Below are 18,955 nucleotides of genomic sequence, written 5' to 3'. Positions count from 1 at the left end.
TCTACCTTTTATACTTACACTTGGAAACAGAAGATTAGAAAAGCCTGGAGATAGAAATCACTCTCATAGCCGAGAGAGCACAGAACAGAGAGACAGACAAAAGACACACACCCCAAAATTCCCTCCCCTGAGCTTTGAAAAATCCGGTTTCCTGATTGGTCCTCTGGTCAGGTGTTTGGTTGCCTTTGTTAACCCTTTACAGGTAAAAGAAACATTAACCCTTAGCTATCTGTTTATGACAGATGTAAATAACCACGTACAATAAACAAGACATGGCCTTGTCCATGTCTCAATCTGCATATGCCATGGGATGCCAGAGGTGTGTGGGGCGGTGATAATTACAAAAGCAAAATGATATGAAATGTCATCTGTTAAGTGGCCAGCTTGGTTTAACTTTCTGTTAATATTTAAGTTTGAGGGAGCAGGGTGCGAAAGTGTTGGTATATGTGATACAGGGAGAATATGCCCTATCGGTATAGTGTATACCAGTTTAATGGCTTAAAAGCCATATAGGGAATCTATGTTTAAAGACTGACTTTTAATTGGGAAATGGAAAGCATGTTGGAAACTAGTTTCTGGCGTCTTCTTTAGGGCTCTAACACTGCCAAAGGCACAGAATCTCACATTTCAGGAAGATGATGGCTTCTCTCCAAACTAAGCTTTGAAATGCCAGTTCTGATCTCTTTAACACAACACACCCTGACATTTATTTATGTGGACAACTGCTTTGTTCCCTCTGCACTTCTGGTGTGAGCAAACCAGCAACTATTTTTCTTTAAAACAGCAACATCAGGCTGCCACACTGACCCATTTAAAACTTACATTTGCTGTCTGTGGGAATTCTGGCTGTCAAATGCAAAGCCCACACCTGATGCCTTCCCACAGCCCTGACCCATAGAAAGCAAATATTTCTAATCAGTTCTCCCAGAGTGCTGGGAGGTGGTGTGGTTAATTTTTCCAGGGGCTCCAACATTGTCAGGGGTAGCAGGAGACCCCCATTTGTGGATGCTGTTAGATAGGGATGGTGCTGCCAGAAGAAGAAAATGGTGCATCAGAGAACCGTATCTGGCCCCAGGAAAAGCAATAGGAGCTACAGGAATCAGTTTTACTGTGACAGGTGATAATATAAAGCCCTAACTAGCTCTGTGCTCTATGGCAGCAACCTGAACCCAATGAGCAACTACCGCACAGGAAATTGCCAAGGCTGCTAGATGGTCCCATACCAATACACTACCAGCTAGCTCTTTATTACTGTGACACATCCTTTGGAAACAAGATGATTCATGTGTAAGCAGTGGTATCCTACTATTTCTCCTTACTGTTCCCTACAATGTATTAGTAATTGACTGGGGGAGAAGTCAGTCCCAAAAAGGAAATTAGTAACGAATTTTCCATCCTCCATTCATTTGGAATGCTGAAACCACTTTGGCCAAGAACTTGGGCAGATGCCTGAAAGTAACCTCATCTTTATAAGACGCTGTATAAGGGGAACCTGCCATGGCACTGGATAGGCAGGTCATGCACAGCTATTAGTACTGAATGAACACTTCTGTCGCTTACTGAAAGTCCAGACTGCTTCAGGGATAGCAAATAGGCCAATAGTGCTGATATAGGTGTTAAAGGAACTGGTGCTGATATGGTCACATATAAAGCTAAGTGGAAGAGAGTTTTCCAAGTCATTCCAGCTAAGGGTTTCTTGCTTTGCAGCACAATGTTCTGAACGTTAGGTGAACAGACACTTTTGGGTGATATCATCCAGCCAAGCATCTAGACAGTCAAATGTAACAAAGCTGGATCTGGGTGTAGGATCTGTCAGCTAGATCATGTAAGACAGTGTTTCTCAACCAGACTTACATGTTCCTCTGGGCGTAGGCAGAGGTCTTCCAGGGGTACATCAACTCTTCCTCAATGTTTCTCAACATGTGGGCTGCGACCCCCTGCCCCCAGGGAGGTAGCGGGATGAGTTTATGCGTGTTGCAAGTGAAGGGCCAATGTTAGGAGGTAGCAACTGCCCAGAACCCAAGAAGCTAAGTTACATGCTTCAGCCTCAGGTAGCAGCGCTTGGGCTTGAGCCCCAGGTGGCAGAGCTTTAGCCTCAGACTCCTGAAAGAGGTACAATAGTCCAGAAAGGTTGAGAACCACTGAGGCAAAGTACTGAGAGGTTCATCGGATCCAAATATGGGAACTGCTTTGCTACTGGCCAGAGCTCTCATGATCATCAATCCTGCCTCTTGTATCAGTTTCCGCAAGTCCTTGAGTATCATGGAGATCAGGGGGCAGGAATACCCCAATCCCAGATGACGACAAAAGTGTCTGAATGGAGCCCCTCACTCAACCAGAACACTTGGCATTGCTTGTTCTGGTTTGTGGCAAATAAACAGGTCTAGAGCTCTGTTTGTGAAAGACTCCCTGTAGCACTGGGTTCTTGATCAGCCACTTCGTATTGTCTGAGACCTGTCTGCTGACGTGATCTGCTAGCGAGTTCTGAATCTCTGGCAGATCCAGGAGCAGTGATGTGATCTGGTGGTAAATAGACGAAGACCAGAGCCAACTGGTCCTCCCTGTCTCCTAACATAATGTGCTGTCTGTTAGTAGCTGGCTTGTGGCTATCTGGGATGGAGGTAGGAAGGCTTTGAATGCCAAATGGATGGCACTAAGCTCTAAGTGGTTTATGTGTAGCTGTGTGTCCTGCAGGGACCACAGAATTTGGAAGAAGGAAATTTTCTAAATTTGAGGCGAGCCATCAGCAGCCAGGCTTCATAGGTGGAGGTGCAGAGGCTACTCCGTTGTACACCTGAAGGTGGTCTTTCCACCAGTTTAACAAGGCCTGTGTTATACAAGTGGTCAGACTAGATGATCACAGTGGTCCTTTCTGGCTTTAGAATCTAACAACTAAAGTCTACTAAGTAGCACATGGTGCTGAGAAGCAGATGGACATGGCAAGGATTCTTTTTCACTGCTACAGGCAGCAAGAAGGAACTGAAGAATGGTTGGGCCTGCTCCACCCTTTATGCCCTTTGACTTGGAGGTGCAAGGACATTTAGGGCACAGGTATGGCCCCCATGTGAAACTGATGGCCAAAAGCATCTGATCTCAAAAGCATGGAGTGTACAAACAGCATGAGTAGAATCCATGTGAACAACAACAAAAGAATTGATACATACCTCTCCTACATGAATGTGGGGAAGCAAATGCAAGATGGATCTTGGTGACCTCTATTTCCATTTATTTTTAAGAAGGGATGTGAGTGTACTACAGGAAAAGAAAGTGAGTGTGTGACTTTTCTGTAATAATTGAGTCCTGTATGATTCCTTTTCAAGGAGTCCTCTCTTTTGCATGGATGCTGAGAAAATCAGTAAGCTCATTATCAAGCTTAAGAGAAAAGTCTTCAACAGACAAATCACATGCATATTTAAATATCTTAAATCATACTACAGTAGATTTATGAACACCTCGGGCCTCAATAGAGGTTGTTCATAACTCTGAACAAAACATTATGGTTGTTCTTTCAAAAGTTTACAACTGAACATTGACTTAATACAGCTTTGAAACTTTACTATACTGCTTTCCCTTTATTTTTTTTTTTAGTAGTTTGCCGAATACAGTACAGTACTGTTAAATGTACTTTTTTTTTTTGTCTCTGCTGCTGCTTGAGTCTTCTGGTTCCAAATGAGGGGTGTGATTGACTGGTCAGTTCATAACTCTGAAGTTCTACTGTATTATGCAATTTACTTAGCACTTTGTTAGCCTCAAACCGTTTCACATAATTACAAACTATACTCAAACCAGAATACACCGCTCTTTTCACTTACCACCAACACAGTTGGCAGTGGCATAGAGAAGTCCTTCTAAATGGCTTTTTTCCCTTGTACAACAGAAAGTGAATGGGTAAATTTATCCAATTAAATAAAAGTAAGTTTAGATAAGCAGAATGTAATTTAGAATAAGCCCAAGAGAAGGTGAGACTGCTCTAGACTTTTGAAAATATTATAGGATCTTTAATACCCAGAAGTGGTCAAGACCTGTTTTACATCTCATTCAAAGAAGAGTAGTTGCAGGAAAACAGCACCCTCATCAGGCTGCAGCATCTAAATAGGACTCTGGGAATTGTGCCAATATTGGTATTGTGTCAATATCACTACCTGCAACAGCTGGGAGAGGAGACCCTCACCAACTAGTGACCTAGTCTGGCCTTGCTTAGCTTACAAAATTATGGTCGGAATTAATACATTACAAACTACATCTGGTCATTTTTACACATTTAGTTAATTGCAAGTTACAGTCGTAATGAAAACAGTATTTGAATGTTTAAAAAGCTGCCTAATTAATAAAAAAAAAAAAAAGAGTACTACACAAATCAATCAGTAGCAAATGAGTGAAATACAAAAATCAAATGGCTCATGTCTTTAATATAAAATACAGTTTTTTTCCAAAAGCAATAATGACCCAAATCAGAGTGCATAATAAGATAATTTAGGAATTGTTATTAGATACAAGAAGATTTCATGTGCGTATAGTGAAATCTTACAGTCCGTGAGGTCATAGTAGAGTCCATCTTCTGTGCATTTCAGGCACTTCTTATTTATTAAAATACATAGATTAGTTGTTTTCAGTTTTTATTTTCTGCTAAGTAGCTGTTGCTACCACCACTTTTCAAAGTAAATGCAGTCTGTAGGAACACCAAAGTTTTCTAGTAGTTTGGATATAGATTCTATCATTGGAGGTGGACCACAGATGTACCATAAAGTATCCTTAGACACATGTTTTTCTAGTTCCTTTTCAGATATTCTTCCCTCTACCAAAGAGAACACACGTAGTTAAGAACAGAAATTCATATGAAGACAGATATTTATACAGTCAAAAGGCAGTGGTCTAAAGTTTCTAACATGGAGCAGTGATTCTGGCATTTCAACGCCGGCCTCTTAACCAGGTTGCCCCTCTACCCCCGAAAGCTTAGATAGTGTTTAAGAAAACAGTGTCAAGTTACAGGACATTAGTTCTTCAATTGCCATTAACAGTAACAATACTGTACAACTAAAATATCCCATATTTTGTTGACAATAGATCTCTCTCTCTCTCTCCATGTCAAGGACACCTTAAAGGCTGTGGATTTATCCTGCTTTGTCATTACAGCTTTAAGCAAAGTAAATACAAGTGTTGAACACACAGAGGAGAGGACTGGGTATGAAGTGTAAATAAGAATTAACAGCAAGTAGAAGCAATTCAGCCATAAGTGTAACACAGAACTTGTGCAAGCATACTTGAGATGATTCAGAGGACCAAAAAGTACATACAATTAAATCATTCATGTTTCTCACGTACAAATTTTCCCAATTATCCACTAGGCTTCTACCCCATTTTGTATGATAGTTTTTTTCAGATATTATAAAACATTACATTATGCACATCAAACCTCTCTAAAAGTATAGGCTGAACAACACTACGATCAGAACTCCCACTGAACCAATTACTTTAACATCTCTAGGCATCGCCAGAGTACGTACCAGTGATATATGGCTGAAGTTCTTCACAGATTTGTGAACTCTGTTGAGTAACATGGAAACTACATGTGATCTTTCCAGGAAATTCGTTCATCAAACCAAAGATATTATTCTGGAATGTTAAACATACTTGGTCATACTACAAAGTCTATTAAATCAAAGCAGATGTGTGCACAGAACGCGGCTGATTGTATTATCTACTAAGATTCTGCACATCAAATTTTCTCCATTTAAGAATTTGATGGTTTGAGTTTAACAAGCCAGAACTTTTTAAGGACTTCTTTATCTGGAATCTGAATATGCTCCCAATTATACTGCTGATGTTTTTCTCCATTTCTGCAACTGTTTGTAATTAAACCACACTTGCATCTTATGACTATTTCCGCTCGTTTGTGGCTTCTCCTCTTGCAGCTGTGAAGCTGTCAAAAAAGCCAAATTGGTCCCCATTTCCTCCCTCCACCTTCCAGAAACCTGATGTTTTTACTTTAAAATGAACAAGTTGTGCATTTCAGTTGTCCAAACCTTTAGGTCCAAGCCTGGAACCACCTCCCCTTGGTAATGTTACTGGCCTATTTTTTAAAAAAACCAAAACTACTTACAGGATAAATTTTAATCCTATTAATATCCTGAGTAGAAACTCACTAATTCTCAATTCTGTAATCCACAAGTGTGATCATTCTCACCAAAACCCCAGTGGCCTCATGCCAATTCTCAGTGAAAATTTACTAGACCAGTGCTGTAATGAAGTCTCACAACTACGACTTCATTAGTTACTATCTAGATCAGGGGTGGGCAAACTTTTTGGCCTGTGGGCCACATCTGGGAATAGAAATTGTTTGGTGTGCCATGAATGCTCACAAAATTGGGGTTGGGGTCCAGGAGGGGGTGAGGGCTCCAGGGTCGGGCCAGAAATGAAGAGTTCAGGGTGCGGGAGGGGGCTGGGGTAGGGGAGTAGACTGTGGGGGGGAGGGCTCTGAGATGGGGCTGGAGATGAGGATTTTGGAGTGTAGAAGGGTGCTCTGGGCTGGGACCGAGGAGTTCAGAGGGCGGGAGGGGGAACAGGGCTGGGGCAGGGGTGCGGGAAAAGATGCAGGTTCCAGCTGGGGGGTGCGGGCTCTGGGGATGCAGGAGGATGCTCCAGGCTGGAATTGAGGGGTTTGGCAGGCAGGCGAGGGGATCAGGGCTGGGGTTGCGGTGCAGGGAGAGGCTCAGGGTGCAGGCTCTGGACATCACTTACCTCAAGCAGCTCCTGGAAGCAGCAGCCATGTCCCCACTCCGGCTCCTACGCTTCTGGAAGCAGCGTGGAGTGGCCCCTGAGCCTGCTCCCTGGCTGGAGCAGCGGAGCGTCGCAAGCCCCAGACCCCACTCCCCAGCAGGAATTCCAGAGCTGGCTTAAAATAGCTGGTGGTCTGGATCTGGCCCATCGGCCGTAGTTTGCCTTCCCCTGATCTAGATTCTAAGCAACTTGGGGTTTTCATAACTGTAAAAGGCATTAGCAGTGCTCTACAAATTCATTTTAAAGAAAGTATATTATAGGATATTTGCCAGATTATGAAGTAAAACTGAACTATATTCTGTGATATAGTATCCTGGATTATTTTATCATTTGTTTATTTACCCACTAATATGAGTAATCTGTCATGGGTCTCCCAATCAATGAGAACAAGTCTGACTCCAGTGTATATTCAGAGAGGTAACCAGAGAAGTTCTTGAACTCACTTTGAAGACTTGTTTTTAATTTTGGGGTGAACTTTAGCGTGCATGAAAGTAAGAGGACTTCAAATAGGATAAGGCCTACAGACAGACAATCCTGCAAACAACTCTGCCAATACCCCTCGTACTGACTCATTTTTACTTCCCTGAGTATCTTCTCAACAGAAGTTGGCAATAATATGGAACGGTGCAGTGTTCTGGGGTACTTTTGAGTCAAATCTTCTCCTGAAGATTGGAGACATCAGGACCTGGCTAAGCAGGTTCCCAAGCAGATTCACGGGCTTCCCTCTTACTTGTATATGTATTGCCTGGATCTTCACTCTCAAGGAGTGCAGGCCATGATTCTGCACACACCTCAGTGCCAAAATCTGGTGCAGAGAAAGGCAGTGCTTCCCCAGCATTCATGCGTCAGAGGTGTTTTGTTTTTTTATTCTGTCTGTCTGAATCTGCCAGTTGACAACTAATGTACAAAATGGATATGGCAGCTGGACAATGAGACCCCCACTGGGGAAAAGATCTCTCTTCTCATAGTGACTGGAAGATGGGAGGGGAAGAACAGTCACGTTCACATTAAAAGAAACTTGAGACAGCTCTTTAAGCAGAGACTGGCAGTAATTACATTGATATGGTATAATGTATATAGTGGGTAATATACCATGGAGCTACATTTTCAAAGAGCTGGGCAACAGTAACTGCCTCTGAAGTTGCTGAAGAGCATGCAAAAGAATACGTGTCAGAGCAATGATTTACTGTAACTTGACAAGGTGATAGAAAGGAAGGTCTACTTCGCAAGTAATTTTTTCTTGGGGGTTAAAGTGTTCTCTGTATCCTTGCTGAAGCACTAAAGGTTTCCTGGGGAGTTTAATATGGAGCTGTCTCATGATAACAAGGAGTGCCAAGCAATGATCATGTGTGCCCCATCCCGTGTACGTATTTATCAAAGATTTTTCATACATATTCTGAACGCTAAATTTCAAGAGATCATGAAGAAAGAACATACATAATAAATCATTCAAATGTGGCAATGCAATCTCTAGTCACAGCTCATTATCACATTCTGTTCTCTTGCAGAATGCTCAAATATAAAGGCTATGCTCTCACAAAATTGCAGAAAAAAGATTTTTTTAGAAAGTATCGACAACCCCATCCCCATTAAAAATGGTATATATTTATTTATAAAACACACAGGAACATTAGTAATTGCTCTACTGAATGAAGCTATTGGTGCAAGTGTATTATTCTGCCCCCAGCAGCAAAGAACATCAGATGCTTTAGTGGAAGCAAACACCTTCTCTGCCACGCAGGATGCATCTGGCTTAATTATGCAACACTGCATGTAGAAAGAAAATTCTTTACTGAGTCCTGCAGACAATTCACCTTTCAACTGGATGCATAAGGTTTGATTAATTTTGACTTGCCTAGCACAACTGAGAAACAAGGATCATGTAATTACCCACTTCCCCCCCGCCAATTTATTGCTTATTGTTTGTATTACAATGAAGTCTATAGGCCCCAATGAGGGGTCCTGCAGTGTTAGACACTATACAGACCCATTGTGAGAGATGGCCTGAATCCCAAAGAACTTGTAACCTAAATAGACATGACAGAGGGCTTGCTTGCAAGCATCATACCGTTTCCAGGTTTTTTTCTTACAGACACAGTAAGAAACATTACTTTTTATATCCAAATATCTTGCATACAATGAAATTAAAAGGCAACAGGGTTTTAGTAACTAAGAAGAGGGACTCATCAGTTCTTTGCATAGTTTAATATATTAAGCCCGTAACTCCTGTCCCTGACACACTAAACAACCTCGCTATACAATCATTGGATAAAAGTAGTCCTGACATTCCTATAGCCATTTTCCTTGACTTTGTAACTATATTATTAAAGTGCTGTGATCAAACATTCAGACATTCTATTAGATAAGGGCAAATCATTGCCAAATGTCACAACAGCTCCTGCATTATTTTACTAATTTCATATGCAAGAAATTATTTTATTCTAGTTTGGCTATGCAATGGGTAGATACCTTCAGTGACCCACATAGATTGACTCTCTTTTTCTTACTCAGGAGAGTAATAGAAGTCAGAGTCTACCAGCAGAGGTGAGCACTTCAGACAATATTATACTAACAGGCTTCACCTTACATTTTACCTTCAATAACCTGTACATCAGCCATCTTGCTGCTCAATCCCCTAATGTGTTTAAATACATCTGAGAGTTTCCTATACTTCAGTCTTTGCAAACCAAAATATTGTTTCACCTGGAGGTTTCACCCATTCACTGTCTACGTCCCCCAAGTCATTAATATATTAAACCAAACCCAGTAGTGACCTCAGCCTCAGGCATTCAATCCATTTACTTATCTACATTCAGAGGAGCAGATCATACTAATCAGCCATTTTTTATATCCACACAGATCTTTGCCCTTTACCTAGTGTTTATTTTCTTCAATCATTTATGACCAAAAGCCACTGATTTCTTCAAATAACCTATGTCATTAGAGAGAGACAATTTTCCCTTATGGAAGCTGTGCTGATTTGACACTAACAGTGTTATCAGTGACCGTACATCCAAGTGCTATACTACTCAATCCTTAGACTGTCACATAAACACTGAGATGATGGCAAAGTATTATCACAAGGACTATATTATACTAAACAACCAACATAGTATTATGAGATGTAGCAGCAACATGATAGTTGATCAAAACTAGGGCTGGCAAAAACTCAAAACTAACAGTTTTTTTCCCCTCATTTAATTTGTGTTTTCACATTTTTGAGTTAGGAAAACAGAAGCAATTAAATGTTGTTTGAAGAAAATCTATATAGGTACTTACACACCTAGCATTAACAAATTCTGAGCACCTCATAATTGCTAATGTTTTTTATCCTTAGCACCCCCCTCTGATATAAGGAAGCATTATTCTCAGCCCTGTGCTACCATCTCTACTTCTTAATTTTGTCAAAACTCTTCAGTATAAATTTGACCAAACCCAGTTATTTGAAATTCACATAAAATTTCATGCAAAAAAGTGACTTTTTGTGTTTTCAAATTATGCAAGAAATTCTCAGTCTCTTGGCATTTCAGGGTGTGAAAATTATGTAACCAAATAAAAAAAGTTACATTTTAAAAAAATGTTATAAAATTCAGCTTATTTCATCCAGACATAACCAAAACATAGTAGAGATGCCAACTTTGCTCTGAGACTTTTATGGGAAAAAAATTAGGCAAGTTGCTTGGACCTCTTTCTCCACCTCCCTTCCCTTCTTCTCCACCTAAAAGAAACCAGGACCTCCACCATCCCCTCCACGTCTATGGTCAAAGGCAGGCATAGGGAAGCGGAAAGCTGCCCAGGCACTTAGGGCCCTCAATTATCTTGGTCAGTCCTCGCCCTGGACCTCCTTCCCAGGATGATCTTGCCCTCTCCTCTGTAATGTTCCTTCTCTCCTGTCATTGCCTCCTCCCACCCCTCTGACTTCTCCTCCCCTGTAGAACTCCTGGTAAGGGTTTAATAGAAGACACGCTCCAGTGATTATCTGTAGGGCCACAGCACAGGTTACGTGTTGTGCTCTAACTGCCCCATGCAGACCCCCCTGGCATGCTCTTGGTACCTACAGCACATTAACATAGTCCAGGACGGTATACACAGGGCAGCTAGAGCAAAACAGGCAGCCTGTGGTTTGGTCAGTTAATTCAGCAGGGCCCCAACCCATTCTAAACCATCACGGCTTGTCTCCTGTCTGATCCTTACAGCGGCCACAACATTATTTGCTATATTCGTAGGACCTCAGTGGTTGTTAGTGACAGAGGTATATGTTTTTTATTTTATATATTTTTTTATATATATATATATATATAAGCCTGGAATAATAATTTCATAATTACTTTTTTGAAAAATCAAGAGAATACTGAAAATAAGGGAGGGTTGGCATGTCTGACATAGCACGTCAACAATGGTACTGTAAAAAAAAAATGCAGGGTACATCAGTAAGGCAGAGTATAGAGATAAAAATACACTATACTTCTACGAAAAAGTTTCTTTCCACTGGTTGAAACAGTATTATTTTTAATGCCTCAATAGCAATGAGCAGATTGTTAATGAGAACTTTTCACCACTAGGTCACTAAATCCAGCCCAGTTCTGTAATGAACAAGTCATGACGATATGACAACTGTTTAGTGGCCTATGTATAATTTACTCCAGTTCCAAGATCCCGCCGGGGAGTGGTGTCAGGGGCTTGCCCTACTCCAGCCAGGGAGCGAGGTCAGGGGCTTGCCACTTGGCTCCCAGAAGCAGTAGCATATCCCCCCTCCAGCTCCTACACATAGGGGCAGCCAGGGGGCTCTCCGCATGTTGCCCCTGGCCCAAATGTCACCCCCTGCAGCTCCCATTGGCCAGGAACCGCAGCCAATGGGAGCTTCAGGGGTGGCACCTGTGGACGGGGCAGTGTGCAGAGCCAGCTGGCCGATGCTGCACCTCCATGTAGGAGCTGTAGGAGTGCATGCCGCTGCTTCTGGGAGCTGTGTGTGTGGGGGAGGAGGGGTGGCACCTGCGGACAGTGCAGCATGCAGAACCACCCGGTTGTGCCTCCACGTAGGAGCTGGAGGGGGGACATGATGCTGCTTCCGGGAGCTGCTTGAGATAAGTGTTGCTCGGAGCCTGCCTGCACCACTGAGGCCCCCCCACCCCAGTGGCCCCAACCTTCTACCCCAACCCTGATCCCCCTTCCATCCTCCAAACCCTCAGTCCCAGCCTGGAGCACCCTCCTGCACCCTCAACACCTCATTCCCAGCCCCACCCCAAAGCCTGCACCCCTTCTCACCCCAACCCCCTGCCCAAGCCCACAGCCCCGTCCCACACCCTGAACTCCTCATTTCTGGCCCCACCCCAGAGCTCGCACCCCCAGATGGAGCCCTCACCCCCTCCTGCACTCCAACCTCCAAATTTGTGAGCATTCATGGCCCGCCATACAATTTTTACACCCAGATGTAGCCGAAGGAGACCAAATAACCCTTTAATCTCTGGACCAGGATTCTGATACACATTAGTGGGATACTGTTGGCAAACGTGCACTGCCACTTCACACAGGATATCTGTACCTCTTCTGCATGCTGAAAAATAATGTTGCACAACACATGCTGCTGTTCTGTGGAAAAAGGACGTCAATCTGCAGGGCTATCAATCCAACAACAGTCATTAGCACTACATTCACCAAATCTTTTGAAACAATACCCATAAATATGTTCAGCCATTCAATGTGCATAGACACACTCAACAGGGTGTAATACATCAACATTCAGTTACAGTTAACATGGAGCAAAAATGTTTTGAAGCAACAATTTTGATCAGTTTGATAAATTCTTATTGTACAAGCCAGGAATGTGAATAACAATCTGAAAAAAGTTGAATCCTAGCTTCTCTGAAATTCCATTACTGTAACTATACAATTTGTTTTCAAGAGTGGTCATGAGTTTCATATACTCAGCTTTAAATACCAAAGGTCTGATTATCAGGGATGATGATAAGAACCCACACCTCCAACTGAAGTCAAGGAGTGCTCTTGAAAAGAATGAAAAATCAGTATCTTAAGAAGAGTACTCAGAGGCATCAAAAATAAGATGCAACTTTTGAAAAATTGGCTAAATGTCTTTGAGGAGGTAATTTGTCTAGATCTGTACAACAATCAATAGCTTTTTGACTAGAAATTTGGAAGGCTTATTTTGGAAATGTTTGTGCTTTAACTGCAACTGTGGTTAATGCCACAAGACTATATCAGTTTAGAAGTTCCCCTGCATGTACTGATGCTGCTTCCTGACTATGTAATCTTTGCATTTGTGGGCACCTTGAAGATGCATGAACATGTATGGGCCTGTGTGTAATTTTAGCAAGAATTTTTCAGAAGACATTTTCCATTAGAACTGGTTTTACAGATCAACTTGACAACCTGTGACTAATTTTCAATTGTCTCTTTGGCAACCATTAAACCGGATCATAAGGGCAGATGTTCCCAAACAGAAAGCAAATCAGAGGTATTTAAGTTCAATAAAACAGCAATAAGGGGGAAAGGCACAAAATTTACACTGATTCTGCACCACAGAAGTCAATGGGAGAAGGAAAAAAAGTATATAAGCTTCCTGGGGCAGGGACAGGCTTTTTGTTCCGTGTTTGTAGAGCAATTAGAACAAGAGGGGCCTGGTCTCCAAGCAGCACTTCTCCTCACTACATTGATACAAACCAACTGAACAATAAGCCTTCTGAAAAGAATAAACAATTCAAGAAAACTACTTCCCTTTTACCTACCTTAAATAAGAGTTCATTTGTGTTTTTTGCACTATAGTACAGCTTCACTGTTCCCATTTTATACCCATTTTTTTCACTTTCTTGATTTCTATGAAAATCTGCTACATGTAGCAGTATGGAAAACAATGGGTTGATTCCTACTCCCCCTGCTATCAGCACAAGGTTTACAGGGGAGTCAGCAGGTTGAGGATCAAAGAAGAAATTGCCTCCCACTCGCAGAGCCACTTCTGAGTCAAGAGAGCACTAGGGGCAGAAAAATAAGATAATATTTTAAGTTTTACTAAAAGCAAAGGACAAAATACAAGTCCTCACACATCACTAAGTCACAAGATAAGCTGAGCTTCAGAATAAGATCATCATTGTTAGTTTTTACATATTTTACCCATGAAGGAAAGCTCAAGTATTTTAAAAACACACACTCAAAATTAACCCAGTTATCTGAAGTCAGTTGGTTGAGTGCCCTGAAGGGGCCTATTTTTTGCCCTCAGGTCAAGGCATGGCCCTGATAAAGGACTGATGACATTCCCCGATGAGGGCTGATGCAGGATATTTCACAGTAAGGAGTGATTCATGTTAGGATTTTTACACAATGAAAATGTGTGTTGTAGTGAAGACCTAAGGTTAAAGTCTGAGATTCCCATTAAGTCCAGGGCACTTATTCTCAGAAAGGCTCTGCTAAGGGGAAAAGGAGCCAGGCCATGGGAGGAAGTCATGCTGCACTTGTGTGGACCTAAAAAGGGCTGTCTTCCCCACTGCCATTCCAAAAAAGGAGAGAACCCCCTAAAAGAAATGTCTCTTAGAAATATAAGTGTATCTGCTTAATTAAACAGCTACAAAAACCACAGGGTAAAAATGTTACCCTTTCCCCCTCAAAATCAAAATTTCCAGTCGTATACAAATAGAGGTAGTTTCTGAGAGCAACTCAGCAAAGAAAGTTGAATACATGGAAAAGTGAAACTGCCCTGAGTATTTCACACTGGGGTAATGTCCTCTTGGAATATGAGAAAGCTTTTTCAATTCCAGACTGACACCCTTGCATGAAGGGGGAAATTGAGATAGAGAAATTAAGCAAGTTTTCCAAGGTCACAAGTTAGTAGCAGAACGAGGACTAGAAGACAGAACTCCTGATCAGAATCTTTGTTCTCACTCTAGACCACATAGATGGGGAAGAACAACTAGAAAAGAGACAAACAGAAAAAGGAGGAGGGGTAAAAACACATGAACGGGAGGAAAAAATCCACCAGGAACAGCAATTCATCAGTCACAGACAAAAAGCGCTGCCTCCAGAACGTCTCTTCTATTATCAGGACATAGCAATTGAAACAGACGAGGCCAAATCACTTCACATTAAGGTGAGAAAAAACAAAAAAGAAAAATGTTGAGACAGGAGGCTAGAAGACTGACCCTTATGTGTCATTTTGGTGGGATGCTACTACTACAAACCATTTATGAAGTGAACTGAAGATTAAACTAGACACTTCTCAGGCTCCAGCAGACCGAGAGATTACTGTCTTGAGTGCTTTACAAAACAGTAAGTACAGCAAAATCAAAAAGGCGAATCTTGGACTTAGAGTTAAGTGACATTGTCTCAACCAGGTCTACCATGAAGAGTGGATTTCCATCAGTGACAGGCATATATTTAGTAAAGGTCCAAGCCCCAAAAGACTACCTGTACCAAGATGAGGAAAGAAGATCATTTGAAGCAGAATGCTACACACAACTGGGATTGTAAGGAAGCAGGAGGCCCATAAACTAACTACCATCATCACCCTAAAACCAAAAAGGTTTCTTTCCTTGCTAATTGTATTGTGTAATATGGACAAATGAGTGAGTTCCAGTCAAGTGGTATTAGGCAATCTGTATGCCTTGTTTTTGAGCCCAGTTCCTCCTCCTTTTCCCAGCACACTGGCAGGCTCTTTCCATTTTTCCATGCCTCACAGAGGCACCTTCTTTCTTTCAGGCCTCAGAAGAGGTCAAGAAGTACCTGGAATAGGGGTAGACAGACTTTCTCCCAGAAAATAAAAGAGGAAGAGACAAAAGTGCCCGCTCCTGTCCACTTTGTATCCCTCACCATCTTGGCCTCTTGTAGAATGAGCACAGTCAGGCCTCAGGGTGGGGAGGGGGACGGGGCTCTGAGTTAGGCAACTGTTTTTTACACCAGCAGCCCCCTGTGCAGTTCAGGGACCAATGCAATACCCTGACTGACAGCTGAGAAAGACACACCTATGCAGCCATACTAATGGAAACCACATTAGAGAAGAAGCTTATTATTAAGAGTCACCATGTTAGTGAAGACTATTAATTCTGGGGTGATTTGGTGGGGAAGCATCACCCTGTACCATAGAACTAGCATATTCTACTAAAATTGCAAGCATTGCATTGAAATGGCATAGCCTGAGAGAGAAAGAAGATGGATTCAACAGCAAAAAAACTACGCTACAACTTTATCCACAGAAGTGTGTCGTCTTGAAGTTGTTAAGATTATAAAGTGTATTGGAAACACGGAGGATGAAATATACTATTATAAATAAGGTATTAAAGGTTAATTATGAAAAAACCAATCTGAAAAAATCAGGTGCAATAAATAAATAAGACAAATAATACTTAGCATTTCTAAAGCATCCTTTAGAATCTGGAATCTCAAAATGCATTACAAATTAAATTTAATCAATTAAGTCTCATAGCTTCCCTACCAAATAAGAGTCATAGGATTCAAAGAGGTCATTACATTTTTTCCTTCTCCTTTCCTCATTACAGAAATAAAGCACTTGCTTAATGGAAAACACAGTTCATATTCTGAGGATTCTTCTGCAGCATCAGCTTTTGAACTAGTTTACAGGTGAATTGAGTATTTTCCTGTGAATTCACCTAGAAAATTCAACAGTGGTGTTAAGGACAGATAACAGCTTCAGAGATGCTGCAGAGATGGAAGATTAAGTTAGGCTTTCAGTAGTATTACTGAGCAACACCAAAGAAATAGGAAATGTCCCTATGTACGCTAATTAAGGGTGTAGCCAGTGACATTGGTCCTACATTTTCTATACAGCCTTTCAAAACAAGTCATTTAATTTAAAGTCCAGTGATGCATGAAACTAATCTGATTGAACAGCAGCAGAAGTGTAGTGCAAGGTCACATGGTGACTACTGGGTTAGGATCAACCTGGGGATTCTCACTGTTTGATTTTTACTGTGACTCTTCTGGTCAATAAACAGAGCAGCAATGGCTGTAACCTTGGAAGAATCTGTTAGCCTAGACCTTGCAGCCACACTTAGAGAACTATGGAAGATAGGCATAGGATAATAAGTAGGAAGGATGATATCTGAACAGACAGCGTGGAAGGAAATCTTGTGACCATAATTAAACTGTGGTAAATAGGAGAATGTATGATAAAAATGTTCCAAGGCCTCAAGAATTACCCATCACAAAACAGCAGGAGGGGAAAGAATCAGACTACTCTTAGCATGACCAAAAAAAAGGCCTTAAATTGTCTCCAAGTGTAATCCAGAGTATTGGGATTTTGTCATCTCTGAAGTATTGTGTTGGTTTACCGATTACGTTTTACTGACATAAGGGTCCCTTTTATAACATGATTTTTGTCTGTCAACCATATGTAACTGTATAAACATTTAGACTTACTAACTATGACCTTTCAGCTAGACATGATTGCTGGAAAGTTCCACAAACACAGGATGTTAGATATAGCTAAGTAATATAACAGAGCTGTATCTAAGATTCAGAAGAAAGGCACCAACAAGTTAGAAGATCACAACTTTAGACTCAGGTTACCACATGCAAATTATGTTATTTCATGGCCTCTTACAAAGCAGATTATTTTATTCAAGATAAATGTTAAGGTCAATTAAATGAGATGTTTAGAAATTGTGTATTAATAAGGACCCATATCCTACTCACTGAAGTCAATGAGAGTTTTGTTACTAACTTCAATGGGACAGAATCAAGTTCTAGGTGAAAAATGACTTGTTCAATGTGTAATCATCTGCAAATATCATTTACCTGAGTGTGAATCCAGTGAGCAGGAGGATGTACATTATGTTTTACTGCCAGTTCCAATACTCCATCTTGTTCCAGTAGACCAGGGCTGGAACATATTGAGAACCCACCAACTACGGCAACTTCAGGAATAAAGAAATCTACCCTAAGAAACAGTTAAATAAAAGACACTTTAAAAACAAGGCAAGAGAACGTTCACCAACGTTCCCCCAACTCAAAACGGCTGGCTTGATCTCAGCTACTCAAAACGTGTGCATTTTGATTTCTATAAGGTTCAGAACCCAACACAGAGAGTGCACTGGCAGTTTTTGTATTTGTATATTTCGATAACAAAATAACTGAACAAAACTTTTTTTTACAAAGTTGAGTAACCACTTTTTATTACTAGCTTAACAATAAGAAGCATTTGGCATTCGAACACACAGCTTGAGTAATGCTATCAAATCAGAATTCTTTTCACTTACAACTGTAAAGGGGCAGGATTATTTCTTTTTCTTTCCAGATTACCAAAACGTAAAATACATTTGTATTATACTGGCACATTTCTAGGTTGTTCTTGAGGCTTAAGTGCAATGTATAAAAAAGGGGTACTACAATCTTACATTATTAGTCATTTACTTAAGTCTAGCTATGTATTTAAAAAGTCAATATGGTCCAGCCATGGGACTCAGTTCCCACCGTTTTCAGCATCACAGATACTCCCTTTGATTTTCAAACTATTGTACCTTACTGGGGAAGAGATTGGAAAACAGATTTTAATTACATATACATGCACTCTTCTGAGAGTAAGAAATATGACTGTTAAAAAATTCTTTACATGCCTATTTATTTTTATATGACAAAAAATGAAAGTCATTAAAAGAAGTGATACTGCTTTACATGTTAAACTGCAGCACCCTCTAGTGACATACAACATTTTGATAATGTACAAGAAGCATTTTTATAATGTGTGTTGGTCTAAACTAAATTTAGAACACATACCTAAGAACTTAAGGTTCAGAAAATAACATGTTGTAAAAGGCTAGGTATATCAGTGGCTGGCAAGTTACAAGATAAGCCTTCGCCGTTGGAGGTTCTCTCTGTGCATGTAGATCATTCCCAAATGATGCTAGTAAAGCTACAGAACAACAATATATCAAAAAATATAAGAAGCCTACTAAAAATATTTGGAGTCTTAGTAAATGAGCTTCACATCATATTGCAAAATATGGTCATGTTACTTTCAGAGCAGCTAAAAGTCAAATTCAATGCTCAACAACATTAAAATTCTTCCATTTTCATCCAGCTGCACTCACAAATGAAAGAGACAGATACCTCATAGTTCAGTTTAAATAACTTCAGAAAGCTAGGGGTAATTTTCAGAAGTGATGGGCATCAATCAAGGTCAGTGGGAGCTGCAGTGTTCCATCCTCTCTGAAAATCA

The 18,955-nt window shown here is 41.0% G+C and overlaps 1 protein-coding gene across 7 annotated transcripts in view; it reads right to left on the bottom strand.

The window, feature by feature from the left end:
- Positions 1-4,392: 4,392 nt before the first annotated feature.
- OXNAD1 (oxidoreductase NAD binding domain containing 1) overlaps positions 4,393-18,955 on the bottom strand; it is a 33,114-nt gene continuing 18,551 nt past the window's right edge. For 6 of the 7 annotated variants that reach the window (XM_075062430.1, XM_032801136.2, XM_032801137.2 and 3 more), the window contains 4 exons: positions 17,536-17,677; positions 13,521-13,763; positions 5,505-5,613; positions 4,393-4,795 (listed from right to left, as the gene is read on the bottom strand). In XM_075062430.1, the coding sequence (XP_074918531.1) occupies positions 4,641-4,795; positions 5,505-5,613; positions 13,521-13,763; positions 17,536-17,677 (649 nt within the window). In that variant the 3' untranslated portion in view covers positions 4,393-4,640. Of the gene's footprint in view, positions 4,796-5,504; positions 5,614-12,140; positions 12,332-13,520; positions 13,764-17,535; positions 17,678-18,955 lie in introns of those variants that run through there. The other variant, XM_075062431.1, reaches the window with a different exon arrangement.

The sequence above is a fragment of the Chelonoidis abingdonii genome, chromosome 2, assembly GCF_003597395.2.
Source record: "Chelonoidis abingdonii isolate Lonesome George chromosome 2, CheloAbing_2.0, whole genome shotgun sequence".
In the NCBI taxonomy this organism is placed as follows: Eukaryota; Metazoa; Chordata; order Testudines; family Testudinidae; genus Chelonoidis; species Chelonoidis abingdonii.
The sequence above is the reverse complement of the archived record's forward strand: the minus strand, read 5'-3'. Positions and strand labels throughout refer to the sequence as shown.